At 47.6% G+C, this 23,049-nt stretch overlaps 2 protein-coding genes across 3 annotated transcripts; one reads left to right on the forward strand and one right to left on the reverse strand.

Moving 5' to 3' along the window:
- Positions 1–559: 559 nt before the first annotated feature.
- On the forward strand, positions 560–10,065 carry CUNH11orf16 (chromosome unknown C11orf16 homolog). The gene is made up of 8 exons (XM_040258422.1): positions 560–641; positions 1,008–1,156; positions 1,297–1,481; positions 2,787–2,943; positions 4,824–5,058; positions 5,685–6,338; positions 9,035–9,249; positions 9,739–10,065. The coding sequence occupies exons 3-8, from the start codon at positions 1,315–1,317 to the stop codon at positions 9,751–9,753; spliced, it is 1,443 nt and encodes a 480-aa protein (XP_040114356.1). The 5' UTR covers positions 560–641; positions 1,008–1,156; positions 1,297–1,314; the 3' UTR covers positions 9,754–10,065.
- On the reverse strand, positions 10,062–18,399 carry AKIP1 (A-kinase interacting protein 1). 2 transcript variants are annotated; one of them, XM_040258424.1, is made up of 6 exons: positions 17,556–18,399; positions 17,115–17,342; positions 16,561–16,641; positions 14,149–14,253; positions 12,184–12,255; positions 10,062–10,494 (listed from the first exon to the last, which is right to left on the reverse strand). In XM_040258424.1, exons 2-6 carry the CDS (start codon positions 17,334–17,336, stop codon positions 10,351–10,353), a joined length of 624 nt encoding a protein of 207 aa, XP_040114358.1. In that variant the 5' UTR covers positions 17,337–17,342; positions 17,556–18,399; the 3' UTR covers positions 10,062–10,350. The 2 variants fall into 2 exon arrangements, with proteins under 2 accessions (XP_040114358.1, XP_040114357.1); XM_040258423.1 differs by having other exon boundaries at positions 17,115–17,574.
- Positions 18,400–23,049: the final 4,650 nt, after the last annotated feature.

Genomic DNA, 23,049 nt, shown 5'->3' on the forward strand with positions numbered 1-23,049 from the left:
CTCGAATACCATCCTCTGGATGTCCAATGAGAGCGGACTCTGGACTTCTGTTCTTTTGGTCCCACTGTCCACTCCCACCACCCTAAGTTATCACCACACACCTACTCCTCAGCAGTCCTGTCTCCTTCAGACAAACGTGCTCACACTTTTGGTTATTTCATTTTAAACTACAAATTCTATCTTAGAGTCCTTAAGCCAACCAGTGGGTTCCCTCCACTCCGGCCTCCTGCCCACAGAGGAGGAAGGTAGATCAACAGCCTTGAGACTCTGTGGAGTCAGCCCCCTCCCTCCCAAGACTCTCCTAGATCCAGGAGGGCTTCCCACCACCACTGACTCCTTCAGCAGTGGAGAAGCACGGCTTTGGGGAAGTGATGCTACACTGGCCCTTCTCCTCAACACCATCTGTCAACAGCACTCTCCAGAAAGGCGGTGAGTAACCAACCCCCTACCCTCTCTTCCCGCCCATGCTGCCCAAGGCCCCAGTCACCCCTCCGCACATGCTCAGTACACTCCCTCTGGCCCAGCTGGCTTGTATCCATGGCAACCTGCTTGGCAACCAGGAGTCGGTTGGGCTGAGGCCGTGAACTCCTAACTGTCTGAAGGGCCCGAGGCTGAGGTGGAGGAGTCTGGCTGGGGCTGTGGTAAGTACTCTTGGGGTCAGAACCGTGGGCTTGGGCAGGAGCACACCCAACAGGGCCGAGCTGGGCTGGGCCAGCCGAGTGTGATCTCAGGCCCTGGGTGGCAGCTGTCGCCTCTGAGCACATCTTCGGAGGCCACCGCCCTGGGCTCTCAGCTCGGTCGAGTTAGTCCCCCAGGTGACCAGGTTAGGAGGGAAGTCTGTGGCTTGGGTTAGGGGTCAGTTTGTCATCAAGGGCTGGGATTTGTAAAAGAAAATATGATCTTAAACCCCCGAAGTCCCAACAACTGGGGTGGAAGGGTGGGGGTGGGGGGCGTAAAAAAAACTAACATTGATTGAGCTACTTAAAGATGCCAGGTGCTGTCCACAGATCATCTCCAGGGCGTTAACTGACGCTCCCAGGTGAAGTGAGCACGCAGCCAGCAGGCGGTGAAGGACTTCCAGCTGGGTTTCTCTGAAGTCACAGAGAAAGTGCCTCTTTCTCCTCCCCTATTTCCTGAGCGGAGTCTCCCCGGGCAGGTGATGATTCTGGGGACACCCTGTGCGTGGTGGGAGCGGGTGGGGCGCGGAGACGCGGCAAACCGCGGAGCTGAGCGCAGCCCGGCGCCCTCTGCTAGGCTGTGGGCTGCAACTCAGGTAATAGAGCCGCTGGTTCTCAGGTGTTTTCGCCGAGCTCTATGGACTCCTCCGCGGGGCCTGGGACGCCTTTGCCTAAATACTGCAGCGTGGCCACGACCCTGAAGGCCCCTGCCTGGGCCGGCACGGCTCCTCCCTGGGACCTGTCCTTCACCTGCCCCCTTGCCTGCCGAGCACCCTGGCTGACCCGGCACAGCCTCCTCACCAGGTACCCATCTGTGCTTCCTTTTTCCTCTCTGTTCTTGGCTAAAAATTGTGGGAGGCAAAAGGGTTCCTTACCGGTGTGGGCTGAGTTCCTTGGGTTATTATAATCCCCCCAACTGTACTCACAATAAATAAATAAGTAAATACATAGAGACCTGCCTGGAGGTCCAGTGTTTAGGACTCCAGGATTCCACTGCAGGGAACACAGGTTCGATCTGTGGTTGGGGAACTAAGATCCTGCATGCCTCCATGTGCAGCCAAAATATAAACTCTAACCCCACCAACAAGGGCTGACCTGGCTTTTGTCCCACCTTGTAGCAGAGGGGCTGATGTCAGAGTTGACATGTGTGGGAGAAGGCAGGCATCACCAGTTACAAAACCTCTGGCTCTGATCTTCTCTGCGACTTGCCCTGGCACTATATGAGGGAATTAGGTGAGGTCACCAGATCCTTCCTCAGGTTCCCTCAGTTGCCCTAGCTTTTTGTGAATGGCACCCAAAGTTAGCTGTCTACAGTGTGAATACAAGAGGGGAAGGGAGCCTCAGCCAATAAGCACATACAAATCATGCAAGCCCTGTGCTATTCAAGTCAGTCTGCCCAGGCCTGAACCCTACAGCCCCCTTTCTTGTTTCACCCATGTGGACCATTTCCCTTCAAAGCCAGAGTTTAAAAAGTCCTGTATCCTGGCTTGCCCACAAAATAAACACTTTTTTTTTTTTTGGAAAACCAAAACCTGACTCAACAATTCTATATGGCTTGGTTTTGTCTACCAGAGTTCCCAGAACCAGCTTCTCCTTTTTTCTGTCCCTCAGCCTCTTATTCAGTCCCTGTGCTTCCCCGGCTCAGACACTTCCTCCTCTCTCCCGACTCCATGGTGCTCAGCCTCCTTGCAGTTTTGCTCCTTTGTCACCACCATCCAAGCCTCCACACCTCATCCCAGAATCCTGCACACCGCCTCAGGATCTCCCATCCTGGAAGAACACTTTCCTGGTCTGCTGTCTAGTCTCTGAACCAGTTAATCAGGCCATCCCGTTATATATCAAGGCTAATCCCATTCTGATTACCTTGAAACAATTCCCAGGCCTTAAACAGTGATTCCCTTCACTCTCCTCTCCTTCTTCCTCTTCCAACAATTTACCTTATCTTATCGGAAGACACAGATTGCCACTCTACACGGGCTTCTGTTCCATATCGCCTTAACTATCATATTCACCCCATGGTTCTGCTCAGACCTAACTTTGAAATGTGTTTCTTGATGGTTTTAGGGCTCGCTTTTCTCTACTTCCCTAATTCCATTTGCTTTCCCCCAGATACGCATCTTACTACCCATGTCTCCACATTGCTGACCCAGCATGGCAGGGGCCTGGTTGGCTGGGAAGAGTTGGAGAGGCTGCTGACACATGGGTCCTGGCAAGAAAGGAACCAGATGGCTTTTATTACAGGGCTCAGATAAAGGCTGCTCCAGAGGCAAGTCCCTCAGTCCCCATGTCTCCCCATATGCTCCTCTGGGTGGCCCTGTCATACCTGATATGCCTCAGCTGTTCAGTGTCTTAAATAAGCACAGATCTTCCATGGCCAGGATGTGGAAGTGAAAATGTAATGTCAGTGAGTATGCATCAGTTTGCTAGGGCTACGTAACAAAGTGGCACAAACTGAGTGGCTTTAACAATAGAAATTGATTCTTTCAGTTCTGGAGAGAACCAGGTGTGGGCAGGGGTGGCGATTCTGAGGGCTCTGGGGGAGGATCTGTTCCATGCCCCTCTCCCAGCTTCTGGTGGTTTGCTGGCAATCTTTGATGTCCCTTGGCTTGTAGAAGCATCCCCCCACACTTGGTCTTCATCTTCACTTGCTGTTCTCCCTGGGCTCATGTCTGTGTTCAAATTTCCCCTTTTTATAAGGACACCAGTCATTGGATTAGGGGCCCACCCTACTCAGTCATCCTCAGTGTGACTTTGTCTTAAGTCATTAAGACTTAAGTGTGACACATTTTGAGGTCCTAGGGGCTAGGACATCAGCATGAATTTTGGGGGGACATAATTCAACCCGTAACAGTGAAGAAAATGTACAGTAAAAGCACTTTGTTCAGGAAGATTCGGTGTGTGGAGTTAGGAGCACCAGCCTAAGGGAAAGAGGAGCCACCCCGTGTATACCTCATGTGCGCCCGTGTCCTTCTGCGTGGGGGCACAGTCCCTGTGTGCTGGGGCTGGGCCTGGGCTTTACTTTGGTGACTGCTTGCTTCATTGGGATTTTTCTCTTTCTTTTCAGAGTCAGACTTTGTGAATGTGAGTCCATAGAGGGAAAACTAGTGTGATTTATTAAAAAAATATATGTTACAGAATTTCCAATCAAAAGTCATTTTGTCATTTTCCAGTATATGTGATTTCAAATGAAATATCAGCAGGAGTTTGCTCAAATATAGATTGTCTGCTACTGCTGCTGCTAAGTCGCTTCAGTCGTGTCTGACTCTGTGCGACCCCACAGACGGCAGCCCACCAGGCTCCCCCATGTCTGGGATTCTCCAGGCAAGAACACTGGAGTGGGTTGCCATTTCCTTCTCCAATGCATGAAAGTGAAAAGGGAAAGTGAAGCCTCTCAGTAGTGTCCGACTCTTAGTGACCCCATGGACTGCAGCCTACCAAGCTCCTCCCATGGGATTTTCCAGGCAAGAGTAGTGGAGTGGGTTGCCATTGCCTTCTCCAGATTCTGTCTAGTGACTAGATAAAAGTTAATTTGTAACCAGACTTTATCACTCTTCAAAAATCATACTGAGTTCTCCAAACAGCTTGTTCTTTTGATTGGCTCAGTATTCCTGCTGCCCTCCCTGTCAGGCAGCTCATTGCTTCCTGGGCCCCGCCTCCCGTCATGGACATGCAGGCAGTGCCCAGGGCTGCCCTGGGAACAGCCACAGATGTCCTTGCCTGACAGGGCCTGTGATTGATACCCCAGCCCTGGCTGGTCCAGGACACGGGGACAGCACTTCCTGGGAGGGCTGGGAGAAGAGGGGTGCTTTGGAAAGATGGAGAAGACCCAGTTTACTCCTGTGAATTGCAGACCAAAAATAAAGATAGAAAAGAAAAACAGGAAAAGAAAGTGCACGGGAAGGGAAAGGCAGGAAGTGATAAACAGAGTTGCCATAGCAAGAAGCAGAGGGAGAGCCTCTGCCTCATAGCCGGCCTGTCCCTGCCGTAATGGGCTCCAGCAGCACCTGGCCTGCCCCCTTTCCTAGCTGGCCCCTGCTGTGTGGGAGGGAGACCCTCAGCCTGGCTCTGGGCGTTGTAGGGAACCATGAGGCTCCCTGTAGTACTTCCTAAGGCCAGGTATTATTCTGAATATTTTCCTTCCCACAGCTGGAGAGGCAGGGGGTCCTGCTGGTGGAATTTGAGGCTCCCCTTGCCACAGGCCCAGAGCTGCCAGCCCAGCGGCAGAGCGTGGTCTTAGAGGAAGATGTCATTCAGTTCTCACTAACCATGGACTACTCACTGCGACCTGGGGACAAGGTGCTGGCACCCTGGGGCCCTGACCAACAGCGCTATGGCCCTGGCACTGTTCTCTTGGGCTTGGAGGCGAGAGACCCCCAGAGAGGTAAGGGAGCTGCTCTGGGGCTCCCCAGGAGCGAGGCTGGTGATCAGGCTGAGGAAAGAGCAAAGTGGTTGTCTCTACAGCTTAGGGGTCTTAGGGGCTTGAGGAAATCCTTATCCTTTCACTTGCAGCTTCATCCCGAGGGTGACCACAGATAGACAAATCATATTTTTCCGATTATAGAGTATTTTTTATTAGGGCAAAATCACCCAAGGCTACCATGTCTCTGTTGGTTACCTGACCTATGGTGTGGTGAGGTTATCCAGAGGTCTCACCTGTACTCGGTCCCCCACCATGTCATCCAGGCATGGATACAGTATCCCCTTGTGTGGGGCCAGCCAGGCAGCATCGCTGTAATTCAGAGAACCACAGAGGAGGCTTCTCCTCCCCTCCCCCGACCTGAGGAGGCATTTTGGTTTTGACGCGAAAACATGGAGGCACAGGACGGGGAGGTAAACATGGGGCAGGTGAGGAACGTCCCTGGCAGGCTTTGCATAGAGAGGTGTGCGTGAGACAGCAGGCAAAGCTGAGGGGCCATGCTGAGGCTTTGCTTCTGGGGAGAGGAGAACCTTTACCCTTGATGTAGAAGAGGCGGATGTAACAAAATGTTGCCCTTCTCTGTTACATAGCATCCCCCAAAGAAGAAATTACTGTTCACTTCTGGAATGGCGAGACAGCTCCAGTGCCTCTCAGAGGGGTCCAGTGGGTGCCCCCAGCTGTCTGGAAGAAGGCTGTGGATGGGCTGCATAAGCCTTACGCCAGGGAGCACCCCAGGCCCCTCCTCTGGGCCCCTTGCTGCTCTCTGGTGGGGCCGGTCGCTGGCTTTGCCACCAGCGGGCTTCCTTTGAGCCCTCCATTCCTGTGTGCTCCCTGCTACCCACATTCCGGCTGCCAGCTGCTGGCCCAGGGCTGCCTCTGCTGCTGCCCCATGGCTGGACCCACTTGGTGGCCTCTAATCAGGACCTCAGGGGTCGCAGCCAGAGAACCTCCAGAAGCGGAGCTGAAGCCCACAGCCCAGCTTTTGCCCCTGGAGAGTCCTGAGGAGGAAGAAGCGGCAGTGCAGGCTCCTGTGGCTGTTTCCTCCTCCGCCTCCTCCTCTTCTGAAGACGAGGATTTGGAGGATGAGCTGGAGATGGCCCCCCCTCAGAGGCTGCTGGTGGACAGCACAGTCAACACAGACCCCATCCTTCTCGAGAAGTCTCCGAGGAAGCAGGGTGGCCTCTGCCAGCCCGAGTGGAGGTACTGGAGGAGAAACAGGCCTGAGCCACACCCAGGAAAGCCAGGTAGGCCTTTTCCTAGGGTGGGGCTGAGGCCCCTGCTCCCTTCCCCTCTGCAATCCCCTCCTTGGGTGGGGGTGGTCTCCCAGGAATCTGATACATGTGTCTGCAGTGATGGAACTGGAAGTAACACTGGGGGGTGTGGTCATGTTGAAGGGGGGCTATGAGAAGAGGGAAGTAGTGGGCTTTATTGATTAAATGGAAACCTAACAAGAAAGGATGGGCTGATCTTGGTGCTAAGCTTTGCGTCCCTATTTGACAGCTGTCCTTTCTTTCTTCACTAGTCTACTGGCAGGACACTGCCGTTGCCCGTTTCTACCCTCCCCTCCTTCACTTTCCTTCGAGGCTGTGATTTTTCTCTACATGTGCGGTCAGAATGCCTCCACGTGTTGATTAGAGTCTTCAAGGCCCTGAGAACTCAGAAACGTCTTTAAACATTGGTCATCAGACCCTACTCTTCATATGAGCCCCTGAGGAAGTCAGAGTGGGAGGAACCAGGCACAGCCTTAATCATCTTGGTCTGCCATGGAGAGGGGAGGCCGTGTCACTGTCTGCAATCTGCAGCTACCCCTGAACTTCTCTGCCCCAGCAAACACCCGTGTGACATGCCCTCGTAGGCTTAGGGTACTGTATCACTGATAATGCCTCATGCCATGCGATCTAAATTCCCAATGTGGCAGAAAGAGCAGATGCCTAAGGCAGCTGGCAGAGCTTTATGAAGGAGATGTCTTGCCGTAGCCAGCCCTAGACTAGATTCTTGGGGCCCTGGGATGACTAATTCAACCTTCAGTGAACTAAATGAACATTCAACCTGGGGCAGGGATGCTGAGGGTTAAAGAATACCACTGCTAAGGGTGTAAAGATCTGTAGACACTGCCCACTCTGGGACTCACTGTGAGTCCCCATTTGAAGCGATTGCCCTATTTCCAGGATATCTGCTTAGTCAGGACCTCTCAGCCCACAGGGATTTCAGTCTTGCTCCAGGCATAAGGGCTTTATTAGTCCTCTGTTCCAGGAAACTGAGAAATTGTTTCTACAGTAAGAAACTTTCTTGGTGACTCCTCTGGGTCCCTGGCCTTTGGAGTGGGCAGGGATAGACATATTAGTTGCTGATTTTTGTTTGGCTGCATTGGGTCTTTGTTGTGGCACCCAGGGTCGGGTCATGTAGGATCTTTCCTGGTGCAGCACATGGACTCTCTAGTTGTGGTACATGGGCGCCCTGCAGCATGTGGGATCTTAGTTCCCCAGCCAGGGATTGAACCCAGATCCCCTGCATTGCAAGGTGGATTCTTAACCACTGGACCACCAGAGAAGTCCCAACTGCTGTTGTATTTACATGATGGTTCCTTCCTTAGCTTTCAAGGTGTGGGATTTCCCCCCCATGTCTGAGAGGGAATAATTAGAGGGACAGGAATCTAGCTATGACCAGTGGAGCTTTTCCTCCACTCTCTAAGAGGACACTTTGTATAGAAAATGTCAAGATGGGGCAGGGAGAGCTTCCTAGATGTCTTTCCTCACAGTGAAAGGCCTTGGCGGAAGTGCTTGGGAACAGGTTTCTACAGGTGTGCCCTCCAAGTGATAATATAAATACTGCCCATATCTAGAGTTTTCAAGTTAAATTCTCCATAGCTTCCACTGCCTCCTGCTTCAGCACAGACTAGGGAAAGAAAAGCTGTATCTATCGAACAGTGAGTAGCCTGTGGGGAGCAACTGAGATAGGATGAGGCCCTGCCTCATGGAGAGGCAGGCCAGTGGGGTAACCAGAGGGCCATGGTGTGCAGACCTGCCCTGGCTCCAGGCCTGCATTCCCATGGCCTGCTCCATGGCATTCTATCCAGACTGTTCCAAACCCAACTGAGTCCAGACCAATCTTTCCTGGCCCCAATGTACACTGCTCTTACCTCTACCACCCAACCAGCTACACCTACATTCAGCCTCTCTCCCCATTACCATATTTAAACAGATCCTCGCTAAAGTACCCTGCATCCCCAAATAAATTCTAATAATTGGCCAAAAAGAGAAATAGAGTATCTTCAGGTACTTGGCCTGGCTTTCCTCTAGGTTATTGGACCATTTGTTATGCTCCAGGCAGAGGTTAATTCTTGGAGTGGAACCATGATAATCAGTGAGTCTGCCCTCTGCCAAGTTCCACACCTGCACTCAAAGCTATGGAGAATAAGCCTGGATGGATGTGGAGAAAGGGCCCGTCACCAGCCCCCGTCCCAGACAGACGCTGTGCCTCACTAACCAGTGAGATGAAGCGTGTAAAAGGACACGTGTGCTGGGCTGGAAACCATGGCAAACACTAGAGGTTTTCTTCTCTCCCCTCCAGATCTTGTTCCCTTTTAAGAACATGTGCTGCTTTGCTTCTCCTAATTGTGCTTGAGTGCCACCAAGAATTGATGCTTGCCAATCTGGTCTGAGGCCCTGTCCCCTAAGGATCCTCTTGTATGGGTCCCCCACCTGCCACACTTTTGGCTCCTTTTAGTCTCAGGCTGAGAGGTTACTGTCTGATCCTAATCTAACAAACCTGGGGGCAGGATTCCTGCCAGCAGACATGCTGCCCTCCTCCCTTGCTTATGACTGAAACTGGGTTCAGAGAGTTAAGGGATTCTGTGATCCTTGATTTAGTCCTACCCAAGTCATCAACACTAACCCCATCAAAATGGTAGCATATTCAACTAACTGAATTTTGGGTTCAGGAGTAAGACTGTGCAGCACCCAGAAAGATGAGAAGAGCAACAGACGACAGAAAGAGAAACCTGCTGCAGCGGGGAGTCCCAGGGAGCTGGCCCTGGAAGTCACTGGCACGAAGCCGCTGCAGATCCTGCCCAAAGAAGCCGAACAGGAAACTGAGCCAGGGCACTGCTGCACGTCAGGGGGCCATAACCCCGAGACTAAAAGCCCCAGGATCAAGGTAGAGCAGAATGGCTGCAAGGGCGTTTCTGAAGGGCTCCCTCCAGGGTTCTTTGATCTCTTGGAGTCACACCCACAGTCTTGCATATGACTTCAGAAGGCTTGCAGAATCCACAGATTTCATCACTGGCTTCTTGGGGGTGCAAGGATCCCTGTTTAAGTGACCCCTCTACCTGGTGATGGTGGGTATGGGTCTGCTTTACTAGGCCTTTTGTCCACGAGTCTGCTCCTCACTAGGAATGCTAAGATAGCTCTACTTAAAACTGTTTTCATCATATAAAATACTGGCCTTTTTTCTGAGGCAAAACTTACGTTCAAAACGAGGTGAAGTCCCAGGCAGTTAAACTGAGGTGCAATAATACTGTTGGTGTGCTAGCTTAAAGACGCTTAGGACACAGCAGTGACTTCATAATTTTAAGGATTAAAAGTCACTGATTTTTAAAGTCAGCATAAGACTCTCAAGTGTTTGTTTTTTTTTCTTCTCTAATAGGAAGCTAAAGAGTAGAGGTGGTAACCTGAGGAGGAGCTACAGAGTGGCTGACAAGGCCCTCTTCAACGGAAATGGCGCAGTGAGGGCCACAGATAACAGTCCAGTAAGCAGCAGTGTCTTCACCTGTCCTAAGGAGCCCAGGGCTCCCTGCCAGGGGCCGGTGAGACCTGCTTGAGGACGCCTCTTCCACAGAAGCTACAGAACACGGTTGGCCTGCTTTGGGCAAATGTGTCCACAGCCTCTCTGTTATCTTTTCATAAAGCCTCAATTGTACAGGAGTGACGTTTTGTTTCCCTTCTTAATGCCAATAAAAAGGAATTTTCTTCATTTCAAAATCTCTCCCTTTATTATCATAATTAACCTTTGCTTGGAAAGCAAGCTGTAAAAACTAATCAGACAGCAGCATTACATTATTACTTTCAGGCAGAAGAGGGTGAAGGGACTTTCAAGTTAAAATAGGCACTGAAAGAGACACACTCCAGTTCCTAGGAAGGCTGACCCTCTACAGTCAGCACTAAAGGCAGGATTAATGTGTACATATTAAGAATATACAGTGGCTTTATTCTTCTTGATACTTAGAAAAAGGTGATGTGATGCCTGTGATGGTCAACATCATATGGGGAAGACCAAGTCCACACTTTGTCCGGAATCAACTGCTACCACGTGAGTCTTTTTGGTCAAGTCATCTGCACCCACAGTGACAGAATAGGTCCCTGGATATACTTCTATGTAGAGGTCCTTAGAGATGTTCTCAGCCTGGAAGGAAAAGCAGATGTTACCAGTTTAGAGATTTCATGTCCTGTTGCTGTCAGAGCACCTTGTGTGTGGTGCAGTGAGAGGCACTAACGTGGGAGATGGAGGTTCTGCTTCCTACACCTGGCTTGGCCACGTAACAGAACTGCCATTCAGGCCAGTCTCACCCTCTTTATGCTTGTCTCCTTATTTCTAAAATTAGCTCACAAGAATGTATATGAAAATGCTGAGTTGTTGCAGGAACATGAAGAATCATGAAAAGACACACTGGCTGGAGTATAAAGGTAAGAATCAGGTGGAGGGAAAGCCTAATGACCATTGCTTTGGGGCTCAAAAGTGGGCAGTGGCACCTGTTAGCACAGACCAGCAGTAATGGCAAGGCACTGCAGGATGATACAAAGCATTCTTTTTAGGTGTGCTTTGCTAAATTCATTATTAGGATGGAACATTTCTCCTGAAGCTGAGATTATGAACAGATTCCATTTTGTCACGCAGCAAGTCAGCTGGCTGGCTAATGTCCTCCCTTGGAGGGCTGCTTCTCCTCTACAGATGGTCCTTGACTTACAACTGTCTGACTCATGGTGTTATTTTTTTTTTTTAACCATAATGTGAATGTGATATGCATTCAGCAGAAACTGTACTTCCAGTTTTGATCTTTTTGCAGACTAGTGTGATGCTGCAGCAGCAGTGAGCGATCCCCCAGTCAGCTGTGCAATCGGGAGAGTAAACAACTGATACACTTATAACCATTCTGTACCCGTACAACCAGTCTCCTTTTCACTTTCAGTGCAGCATTTGATAAATTACATGAATTATTCAAAACTTAACTATAAAGTAGGTTTTGTGTTAGATGATTTTACCCAACTGCAGGGTATATAAGTGTTCTGTGCTTGTTTAAGGCAGGCGAGGCGAAACTATGACTTGCAGCAGCTTAGGGATATTAAGTACACTTTGAATTTATGGTATTTTCAACTTATGATGGATTTTTCAAAATCCAGCCAGTGGTGGAGGCATCTAAGCCTAACAACTTGTACTAGAAACAGAACAGTCTTAGTTGCTACTAAGTCTAGTATATTCTGAATCCAGGCTAGGAGTATACTGTAGACCAACAAAAATTAAACTATTACTGCAACATACAGGGGTTCCACTCCTCAGAATTCAGCTCTTCCAAGTTCCAGAAGATCCCCTGGGTTCATGAACAAATGAGTATTTTATCCTGAAAAAACTCATCACTATATGTTTTCACACAGAAACATTTGTGGAAAATGGGAACAAACTCCTTTAAATGTTTTGGAACCCAATCTAGCTGAATGTGTATCTTTCAGAATTTCAGCCATGATTTTCACTTCATGAGCAGGAGGCCAGGCCCCTCCCGCTACTTAAACAGATGGTGACATTCTAGCAGGGCCCAGCTGAGCTGTAGGAATGGAGTTACAAATGCTCTGCATTCTTTTTGACCGCAACTATGAGCTGAGGCACAAACGCTATCTCTGAAATTTCAAGGGAAGGGAGGATACCAAGAAAATATAATTTTACAGTAAACTAAAATGCTGCACACTTTCCCCTAAGGTAAAAATATCCCAACTTAAAAATAATATAGATCCAACACAAAGAACCCTGTTATAACCCGGTCAGCTGATTGATGGACGGCAGTGGTGGGGAAGCCCGGTGCCCTAGAAGTTCTATACTCACAGACTGGGGTGCCTTCAGCACACACTCTGACGCCTGATGCATGCCTCCAACACTAAGGCCTGCGTCTTTTCTCTGAAGAGAGAGGGAGAAACACTGATGAGGGCCCAAACTTTGACTTCTAGATGGTAGAAATTCTTTCCTATTTAATGAGGCACTAACAATTGTGCTGTCACTGTTTTCCAAGTTGCCACTAAGATCTTAAGGCTTTTAGTGATTTCTGTGAAGTACTTTTAGTCACATGTTTACCGTCATTACCTTTTATCATTACATGGGCTTTGGAAAAGGCAGATCTGAGTTTGAATCCTACACCTGCCATTTATTGAGAGGGACAGATTAATATCTCTTAAGTCTTGATTTCCAGTCTATAACCTGGGGATACTAGACTGTAGGAAAGACTTAAAGTGCAAAAGTGATTGACGTTTAACAGGCTTTCAGAAAACAGAATTCTCTTCTGTGCTTCTCCCAGCAGTGGGAGTATTAGACAGGAAGAGACTGAACTAAGAAAGTCAATTTCTCTTAGAGTTATCAACTTACATTTTATAGGAAGGGAGGCTGCTGCTGCTGCTAAGTCGCTTCAGTCATATCCGACCGACTCTGTTCAACCCCATAGACAGCAGCCTACCAGGCTCCTCCGTCCCTGGGATTCTCCAGGCAAGAACACTGGAGTGGGTTGCCATTTCCTTCTCCAATGCATGAAAGTGAAAAGTGAAAGTGAAAGTGAAGTCATGTCCGACTCTTTGCGACCTCATGGATTGTAGCCTACCAGGCTCTGCCATCCATGGGATTTTCCAGGCAAGAGTACTGGAGTGGGTTGCAATTTCCTGCTCCAGGTAGGAAGGGAGGGGAGGGATACAAATGACTCTTGCCCACGTGTAAGCCCCCCTAGGGTCAGGTGCTTTTAAGGGGGCCTGGGTGGGGCCAGAAATGGGAGCCCTGGATCCAGGCCTTGGTGCTGCCACTCGCACCCCAGGCCAGGGAAACAGGAGGGACTTCGGGCACGCAGCCACTCCTTGCTCACATCCCTGTGGCCACCCTCTTGTCCCTTCTCAAAACAAGGAAGTCAGGAATCCAACCGTGGATTAGACTCTAGACTTAAGTTTGCTACCTTTGAGTACAACTAGGGGAGCTGAGGAGAAGGCAATGGCACCCCACTCCAGTACTCTTGCCTGGAAAATCCTACGAACGAAGGAGCCTGGTGGGCTGCAGTCCATGGGGTCGCTAAGAGTCAGACACGACTGAGCGACTTCCCTTTCACTTTTCACTTTCATGCATTGGAGAAGGAAATGGCAACCCACTCCAGTGTTCTTGCCTGGAGAATCCCAGGGACGGGGGAGCCTGGTGGGCTGCCGTCTATGGGGTCGCACAGAGTCGGACACGACTGAGTGACTTAGCAGTAGCAGTAGCAGTAGGGGAGCTGAAAAACAAGAAAAACCTGCTCTTCCCAGAAACAATAACAAAGGACTCCTGTTGAATTAGTTCAAACAGTAGTCTTTTAGACCTCCCAGAGTGACATGTGGTAAGACAGGGAATTCATAGTGAGAAGCCTGTAACTGTTATCTTTAGGAAAAGGATGTTGTTAAAAGAGACCCCCTCCTTGAACTTCCTTTTTTAAAATTACCAAAGACATGATACTTATCACTACTTTAGAGTAAAATACATGATGATTAAAAGTCTCTTTCATATCCCTAGATGTAGAAGGGGATATTTGAAGCGCTTTTTGTTAAGCCTGCTCAAGAATCCCTTGGCCCGGGATTGTCACTGAAGATGCTACAGTGGCATCAATCTTGTATTTTGGACAAAAACTCCTATTTCATGTTCATTGCTGTAACTTCTCCGAGGAGAAACATTTCCATAAAGTGCTGTAGAGTCACCCAGCCACCCAATAACACAATCCAGCAGAAGCCCCAGGATGTAGCGCCTCCCAGTTTGGGAGGCTGAGGGCACAGCACAGCTGAGGATACATACCCGACCACTCCCTGCATCAGAGCACAGGTGCAGCTCCGATGTCCCTCTGTGATAGCGGTAGACGTGGGTTGCCCCTCCTTCTTCTGGTGCAGATGAGTAATATTTCTAGAGAAGTAATGTGGAAGACATTGGGTAACCCAAGAGTCTGGTCAGATTTTCAAAAAACACCTGGTTACTTGGGCAAATTATGGTTAAGAAAAGAGGCAAGAGAGCAAAGGTAAATTACCTGCCCTCCCAAGAAACCTCTAAAGTCATGTAACAAATCTTAGCCGTCGTAAAGTGGTTGCAGAGAAGGAAACTGCAGTTGGCATTACTTTGCTGCCATCTGCTGCCTCTGCAGGGCAGGAACTCTGGCAACTCAAGCTAGGTAGGACCATGCTCTCTGCCAGGTTAAATAGTTTTCACAACATCCTCACTCTGATATCAATGCACAAGCCCTTTTATCTCTATTCATGACAAGTTCTGACAAACAGGTCCGTGTTTACTAAGTCTCAGACAAGGACAAGAAAAGAGAGAGGTGCACCTCCTGGCAATTTAGAAATACAACGGGAAATACAACCGCTAAGCAGCCGTTCTCCCCATGTGGAGGAGGGGAGGGAGAAGTCTGATTGAGGCAAAATCATCCAAAGGATCAGAAAGCAGTTTTTTTCTTGTCTACTTCCTTCCTCCCTCTCCAGGTTAACCTTAGACTTGCCCTTGATAGTTACTGATGTCGAGGACATCATAAGCTTGCCTGTTTGGAACAAAGGGTAGGGACAATGTTTAAGTCAAGAGACCAAAAGAATGAGAAGCTGGGAAAAGCACGTCAGGACATGAAGCTAATGATGTAACTTAGGGGCTGCTTCAAAATTCTGAAAATGAACTCAGAACACTGTTCTTAATTCTATCTCTAGAGAGCCAAGGAGTTCTGAGGCTCCATTCTTTAATGGAGACTTGAACTGAAGCATGAACTGAAAACCAAAGTGAAGAATACCAATTTGCTAAACCTCAAACCAAAGACAAATATTATTCCTTTTACTGAACCATGAACCAAAGTGTTTAACTTCATCACTTTATAGTAGAGCCAAAGTTATGGAGTTTTCTAAAACCATTTCACAGAATAAGAACATAAAAATACTCTCTGAACTGTATCTCATTGGTTGGAATCCTATTCTTGGAGTCATACGGATTTTGTAAAAGATGTAGAAACATTAGAGTTTTTTTTTAAATTTTAATATTCATTATGAAATTGAAAAGCAGGACAGAAATGAGGCATTTTCTTCCTTTTGCCAATAGAGACCAGCACCCTTACACCCACATAAGAATCATACAATGTTAGGCTGGACAAGACCACAGAGGCTGTTTTAAGTCCTAAAAGACACAGAGTACCTTCCACGCAGGTGATTTTCTTCAATGTTGGCTGGTCCACCTTCAACATTCCCTTAAAGTACTTAGAGATGACCTTAGTGTATGCTTTTGAGAAGAGTATCTTTAAAACCTTTGTTCACCCATTTTAATGAATGGGACCAAAAATCTCATGTAGGTCCTCTGTGCTACAGTTTATAGCAATTTCCTGGTGTTCATCTCTCAGTGGAAACTGAAGAAACAGACTAAAAGGGCTGGAAAGGACTTGAACATTGTTAATTTACCATGGGGAAGGTAAGGCTGAGAGAAACTAACTGGCCTAAGGCATTAGAGCCAGGAAGTGCAGAATACAGGTCTGATTCCTGGGAGACTGCCCCTGTCATTAAGCCACACTACTTCTGATGAGGGCACTGCGTCTGTGCCACAAAATCAGCTTTGTGATATGGACAAACAGGTGATATGGACCCAAAGGGACGTATTTAAAAACTACATTATGAAGGACTTGGAAAAGAGATTAAAATCCAGTGGAGGGATTTTGTTTCAATTTTTGCTTTGAAAACAGACTCAGTTCCAGTTTAGAGTGATTCTACAGATTTAAAAATTTTTTAGTTTAGTTCAAAGTTTTAAAAACTCCTTATGTTTGGTCTTACTTTGGAATTCAGCAAATAAGCACCCACCTCCCATCTAAAAACAATAGTGAGGGCAGAACTTTTCTGCCTTGTTCACTGCTGTAATCTCCTAACAGCTAAAGCTACTGCTGCTGCTAAGTCACTTCAGTCCTGTCCGACTCTGTGACCCCACAGATGGCAGCCCACCAGGCTCTGCCATCCCTGGGATTCTCCAGGCAAGAGTACTGGAGTGGGTTGCCATTAGGCGGTCTATATTTGTTGAATGAACTGTAACCTGGATTTATCACCTGTTGTAAATCCTTGGCTAATTACAACCTGCCCATGAAGGGAGGACCGGGTGAACAGATAGTGTGTAGATTCTTCCTAAATTCCACAAAAATCCACTTTGTGATCCATCAGCAAGCAGATCAGGGGCATGCTTTGGCTTACACCAACTTACCCCACACTGACTTGAAGTGTAGTTCATGTATTCAGCCATTGTTCTGAAGGAAGCACTGAGGGTCGGGTGTCTGTCTTCTCTCTATTTGAATAAACGGCAAATCACAGGTGAGATCTGTATTCCCTACTGGAGAAGGAAGTCATTTTGGAAATACCTTCCTTTTTACTTTTTGAAAGGCCTCTGCAAATTTAAATTAGTAAAATGATCTTATTGAGAAAGAATTCCAACTCTAAAAGGAATACACATCCATGCAATTTTTCCAGGACAAAGGTTTGTTGGCTTTCCTCGAGTATCAGATGATAGCCTCTAAGAATTGCGTTAAAAAGTAACCAATCAGGGCCGAGCACTAGCGGTACCTAGCGGTATCCTAAAGCTACCCAGTAAGAATCTGTCAAATGTCAAGTTTTCAAGACTTTCCGGTTCGCTGTCCTGACACACAGCAGCTTCCGCCAAGCACAGGATCCCTCGGGTCCCAGTGTGTGGCGTGCCCTGGTTCTCAGCAAGCCGCTGATGAGTGAATGAATGGGCTGGTCCACAGCAGAGGCCCTCCTCACCTTTCCTGGGAGAAGGCGCTGGGGGCTGGCTGCCGGCCCTCTTTCTCCATAGTGCCGCACCCGGGAAACGATCCCCACGCTGCCTTTGGGAAGCTCCACCGAAGGCCAGTCCACCGCCCTCCTCTTGGCCCGCTCCAGCACTTCCTGACCCAGCCTAGCCGAACGCTGCAGGGAACGTCGGTCCACTCCGTTCAGCGCCGCGGCCACCAGACAGTTCTCCATGTCGCCCTGCGAGGGAACATACACACAAACACGGGCGAGTCAGCGGAGTGCCGGACCCCGCTCCATTTCGGGGTCGGACTCAGAGCCTCGACCTTCCTGGCGACCACTGCCCCCGGCTCGCCCAACGCGCTCTCCAGCCGGCGCCCTGTCAGGGCCTAAAGCGTGCGCTCTCAGTCCCTCCATTTCCGTAGCCCCCTCCCCTCTTTAGAGAGCCCTCACCCAGTCGGCCTCTCAAGGCGCATGCGCTCAGTCGGCGAGGGCTGACTGGTTCTGGAACACCCTGCGCCGGCGGAGCAGGCCATTGGCCGGGTGGTGGTGAGGGGCGTGGCCGGTGCGGTGGAGTGTGCAGCCTGCGACCCACATGCCTTCTTGCGACCGACTTGCAGCCTCTGCGAGCCGGTTGTCCAGTTAACTGCCTGAATGCAGGGGGCGGGGTCTGGCGGCGGGCCAGTCGGAGGGACCGGTGGCGGAAGCTGTCTGTCCACCTTGTTGCAGGAGCCTCTGGGTCAGGACCTGGCCCTTAGAAACTGTCTCCACCGCTTAACTCGGGGAAAGTGTTAGTCGCTCTGTCGTGTCCCACTCTTTGCGACCCCATGCTCCTCCGTTCATGGGATTTTCTAGGCAAGAATACTGGATTAGTTGCCATTTCCTTCTCCAGGGGATCTTCTTGACCCAGGGATCGAACCTCAGTCTCCTGCATTGCAGGCAGACTTTACCGTCTGAGCCAAATGCGTTCTAGCGGGGAACCTGATGTAAAGCCAAGTGGTCCCTTGTTGGGCTAATAAATTGTGGGGAATAAGATGCTTGCCTCCAGGCACCTAGTAATGCCGTGTCTATATTTTGGGATATCGCTACTCTGAAACCTCGTTTAGTTGAGGAGATGACCAGGATAAGCCAAACAGTGCAGGTGCCACAGTGGCATTTGGAGAAGGGAGTCCAGCAGGCTGTGGGCTCTGGGATGGGCGGCCCACAGGGCCAGGGGCACCTGCATTGTGTGGTGTTCAGTCGCCAAGTTGTGTCCAAGTCTTTGTGACCCAGGGACTCCAGCATGCCATACATTGTGTTTAGGGTCTGGTAATCCCCTCGTGGAAGGAATGATGCTAAAGCTGAAACTCCAGTCCTTTGGCCACCTCATGCGAAGAGTTGACTCATTGGAAAAGACTCTGATGCTGGGAGGGATTGGGGGCAGGAGGAGAAGGGGACGACAGAGGATGAGATGGCTGGATGGCATCACTGACTCGATGGACATAAATCTGAGTGAACTCTGGGAGATGGTGATGGACAGGGAGGGCTGGCGTGCTGCGATTCATGGGGTCGCAAAGAATCGGACACGACTGAGCGACTGAACTGAATCCCCTTGTGGTAGCTTCCTCACTCCTCCGGTGAGAAGTACACACACACCATTTTCTTCTCTTTAAAAATTATTTATTTATTTATTTTTGGCTTCGCTGGGTCTTTGTGGCTATGCACGAGCTTTTCTGTAGTTGTGGCCAGTGGGGGCTACTCTTTGTTGCCTATGAGGGCTTCTTATTGCGGTGGCTTCTCTTTGTTGCAGAGCTTGGGCTCTAGGGCATGTGGGCTCCATAGTGGTGGCTGGCTCCCAGGCTTGTGAAGTGAAGTTGCTCAGTCGTGTCTGACTCTTTGCGATCCTATGGACTATAGTCTACCAAGCTTCTCTGTCCATGGGAATTTTCTAGGCAAGAGTACTGGAGTGGGTTGCCATTTCCTTCTCCAGGGGATCTTCCTGACCCAGGGATCAAACCCAGGTCTCCTGCATTGCAGGCTTAACTGCCCCCAACTCACACCTTTTTGAAGGCCGTTTCTAGGCATGGGAGTTCACCTTTCAAGAATACCTCCCCACCTCGACACGTTTAAGTAAGGAGCTATGCATCCTTACCTTCCACTCCACACTGCTGGTTATCTGGTAGGAGATACAAGGTCTCATTGCTAATTAATGACTTGGCTACACCACCCTGGCGCGCAGCAAATCGCTGCCTCTGAGGAAGGACCAATTTAAGAGACAGGACAATCTCAGTGCTGAGCTAAGCAGTGCTGAGCATCCTCAGCAGATGGCTAGTTTAGCAGTTCTGAGTTACCAGGTGTGTGTGAGACTTTCACTACAACCCCCATCTGCCCTTTGTTCATTTCCTGGTTTCCTCTTCCAGAATGAAATTGAATGGAAATGTTCATTATCCTTGGGATGGTTTTCATTGTAGGAATTTTCTGAAACTTTATCTCAGTAAGTGTTTATCAGCAACCTCTTTTAGAACATAGTGGTTATATGCACAGGGTCTTGAATATCCAGTCTGTAGAGCTGAACTTGAATTCAGACTCTGCCACTTTTTTGTTGTGTGATTCGGGGCAAACAAATTATTGATAACTTCTTTGAGCTTCACTTTTCTTCATCTCTATACTAGAGAACCGCAACAGTACCAATTGCCATAGACTGTAAGTTTGAGGACAGGGACTGTATCTGTCTTGTTTACTGAGTTTAAAGTGAATCTAGTATTTTCTCCCTCACAGAAGAGGCTGAAAATAAGATTGAATGCATGAATAGGGCTGCTGTAAGGATTTTGTGAGAAAATTCCTATATAATACTAAGCACAATGCCTTGTCAAGAATAAGTACTCCATCGATGTAGTGTTATGTGTGAGGTGCTATCCTAGGAGTGGTTGAGAATACAAAATACAAAGGAGAATTAAAAAAAGATGCACATAAAATCTGTAATGCTAGAAACAAAATATTAAGATTTTGTTCATAAGCTGTTTGCCAAAAGATTGATCCAGATAAAGTGAACGAATAAATATTGTTCAGCTGGATCAAGAAAGGGTTCATAGGAAGGAAGCATTTGAGCTGAGCCTTGAAGGATGGCCTAGGAATTAATGGGAAGGGGTAGTTAAGATACCTGTTATCTGTTCTCATAATGACTGTAGTTAGGGGTGAGATACAGTTCCCAGGAACAACCTATATTTTCATGATTAAAAAAAATATATTGTGGTACTTAGTCCAATCTAAATTATATATCAGTTCAGTTCAGTTCAGTTCAGTCACTAGGTCGTGTTTGACTCTTTGCGACCCCATGAACCATAGCATGCTGGGCCTCCCCATCCATCACCAACTCCCGGAGTCCACACAAACCCATGTCCATCGAGTCGGCGATGCCATCCAACAGTCTCATCTTCTGTCATCCCCCTCTCCTCCTGCCCTCAGTCTTTCCCAGAATCAGGGTCTTCTCCAATGAGTTAGCTCCTTGCATCAGGTGGCCAAAGTATTGGAGTTTCAGCTTCAACATCAGTCCTTCCAACAAACACCCAGGACTGATCTTTAGGATGGACTGGTTGGATCTCCTTGTAGTCCAAGGGACTTTCAAGAGTCTTCTCCAACACCACAGTTTAAAAGCATCAATTCTTCTGCGCTCAGCTTTCTTTATAGTCCAACTCTCACATCCATACATGACCACTGGAAAAACCATAGCCTTGACTAGACGGACTTTTGTTGGCAAAGTAATGTCTCTGCTTTTTGTATAGTTCTGGTTCATTCTCTCCTGTCAGCTTATAAACTCTTGAAGGTGGACATTGTTTTTTATTTGTCCCCAAATATCCAGGGATTGTTGAGCAGTAGGTTTTCAATAGATATTGATTGAATTTTTAATTTAAATAGATTCCTATTAGGTCATATAAGAACTGGCTTCTTTGAAAAATCTACCTACGTACACTTTAATGAATGTAATGAATGTTCAGTTGTAACTAATTTTCCCAGAATTTAGCATTTAGAAATATATGAGAAAGACAGTGCTTGGAATGAAACTTAAAACTGAAGATTAACATGAAGTTAGATCTTTGTGTTTATTTTTATGTTTATGAATATATAAACATATATAGATATATTCTTCTTCCTTGGTGGCTCAGCAATAAAGAATCTGCCTGCCAGTGCAGGAGATGCAGGTTCAAGCCTTGGGTCAGGAATATCCCCGGAGAAGGGAATGGCACCCCACTCCAGTATTGTTGCCTGGGAAATCCCATGGACAGAGGAGCCTGGCATGCTACAGTCTGTGAGGTTGCAAAAGAGTTGGACATGACTTAGCAACTAAACAACACGATGATAGATATATATATACTGTAAGCCACAGATTAAGAGAATCCTTCTTCTCTTTTTTGAGATTGGATGGAAAAAATTATGGACCATGGCCTGCCATCAGGACCCTTGCTGATCAAACACAGTCCAAGCCAGGTACTCCCGAAAGCCACTGGTGGAGACGTGGAAATGGAACTAATCAGGGGAGTGTATATATGGTCACTGATGAAGAAACAAACAGTTGGTATAAGTCTTTCATGATGTCTCTCTTCATAAAATAAATTCATTGCAGATAACACAGAGAAGTTGTTTGTCTAGGTTATATTTGGAGGAATAGATGAGTTAGAGGAAGCCTTTATTCCTGAGATCTGAGGAAAGAGATTGATGTTGTACTTGGGACCTTTTGAGAAAAAACAAGTCTAGTGAAGAACAGTGTAAATTCTTTGTGTAAATTCCTTTTCTCTATGGGGAGGGGACAAAAAAGGGTTAAAAACAGGATGCAAAAGTGGGTAGCATGCCAGTTAGACAATGAGTTATACTGCAAATACCAAAGAATGTATAAATCATTTTGTCTGACAGGTGGTATTTTTAATCCTTCAGCCGACTTAGAGAGCTTTAGAATCATTATAGCTTTGTAAAGTAGTATTAGTCATTAGATCATGACTGAGTCAGTCATTAGATCATTCATTTTGCCTGATTACATCAACTCATTGGGTTATTGGGGAATGGAAGAAACTCATTATCAAAATTGTCATCTTGATTATATAGATTAAAGAAAATGAATGCAACTTCTGAGAATTACCTTTCACAAAATGTTAAAAATTGACTGGAAGTTAAAAAAATTGGTTGCAGAGCAGGAATGACTAGTGAAAAGTTTTGTCATTTTAAAAACTATCAGAGATTAAAGGAATAGTAATTTGGAAGATATAAATAGTTGGAATCCAGTTATACTTTTTTAAAAACTACTTTGAGGCATAATTTACATATTATAAAATTTACTTTATTGAACTATACAATGTAATACATTTTAGTTAATTCATGGAATTATGCTTCCCAGGTGGCTCAGTGGTAAATAATCTGCCTGCAATGTGGAAGATGTGGCAAGGAGACCTGGGTTCAATCCCTGGGTCGGGAAGATCCTCCTGGAGAAGGAAATGGCATCCCACTCCAGTACTTTTCCCTGGAGAATCCCATGGACAGAGGAGTCTGGTGGGCTATAATGCATGGAGTCACAGAAAATCAGACATGACTGAGCGACTAAACAACAACAACAACAACATGGAATTATGCAATCATCACCACAATCCAGTTTTGGAACATTTTTATGACCTGAAAAAGATCCCTAGTGCCCACCATAGGCAGTCAGTCTTAGCTCCGATGCCTAGACCCACGCAAACACTATTCTGCTTGCCATTTCTATAAATTTGCCTCTTCAATCCAGTTCATATAAACAAATTACACAATATGTGACCTTTTTGTCTGGCTTTTTTCGTTTAGCATGATGTTTTTGAGGTTGATCCATATTGTAGCATGTATTAGTACTTCATTCCTTTTTATGACTGAATATTTCACCACTATATTAATATACTATATTTTATCCATTCTCCAGTTGTTTCCAGTTTGGGGCTATTATGAATAA

This window comes from Oryx dammah, unplaced genomic scaffold, assembly GCF_014754425.2.
Source record: "Oryx dammah isolate SB20612 unplaced genomic scaffold, SCBI_Odam_1.1 HiC_scaffold_17, whole genome shotgun sequence".
NCBI lineage: Eukaryota > Metazoa > Chordata > Mammalia > Artiodactyla > Bovidae > Oryx > Oryx dammah.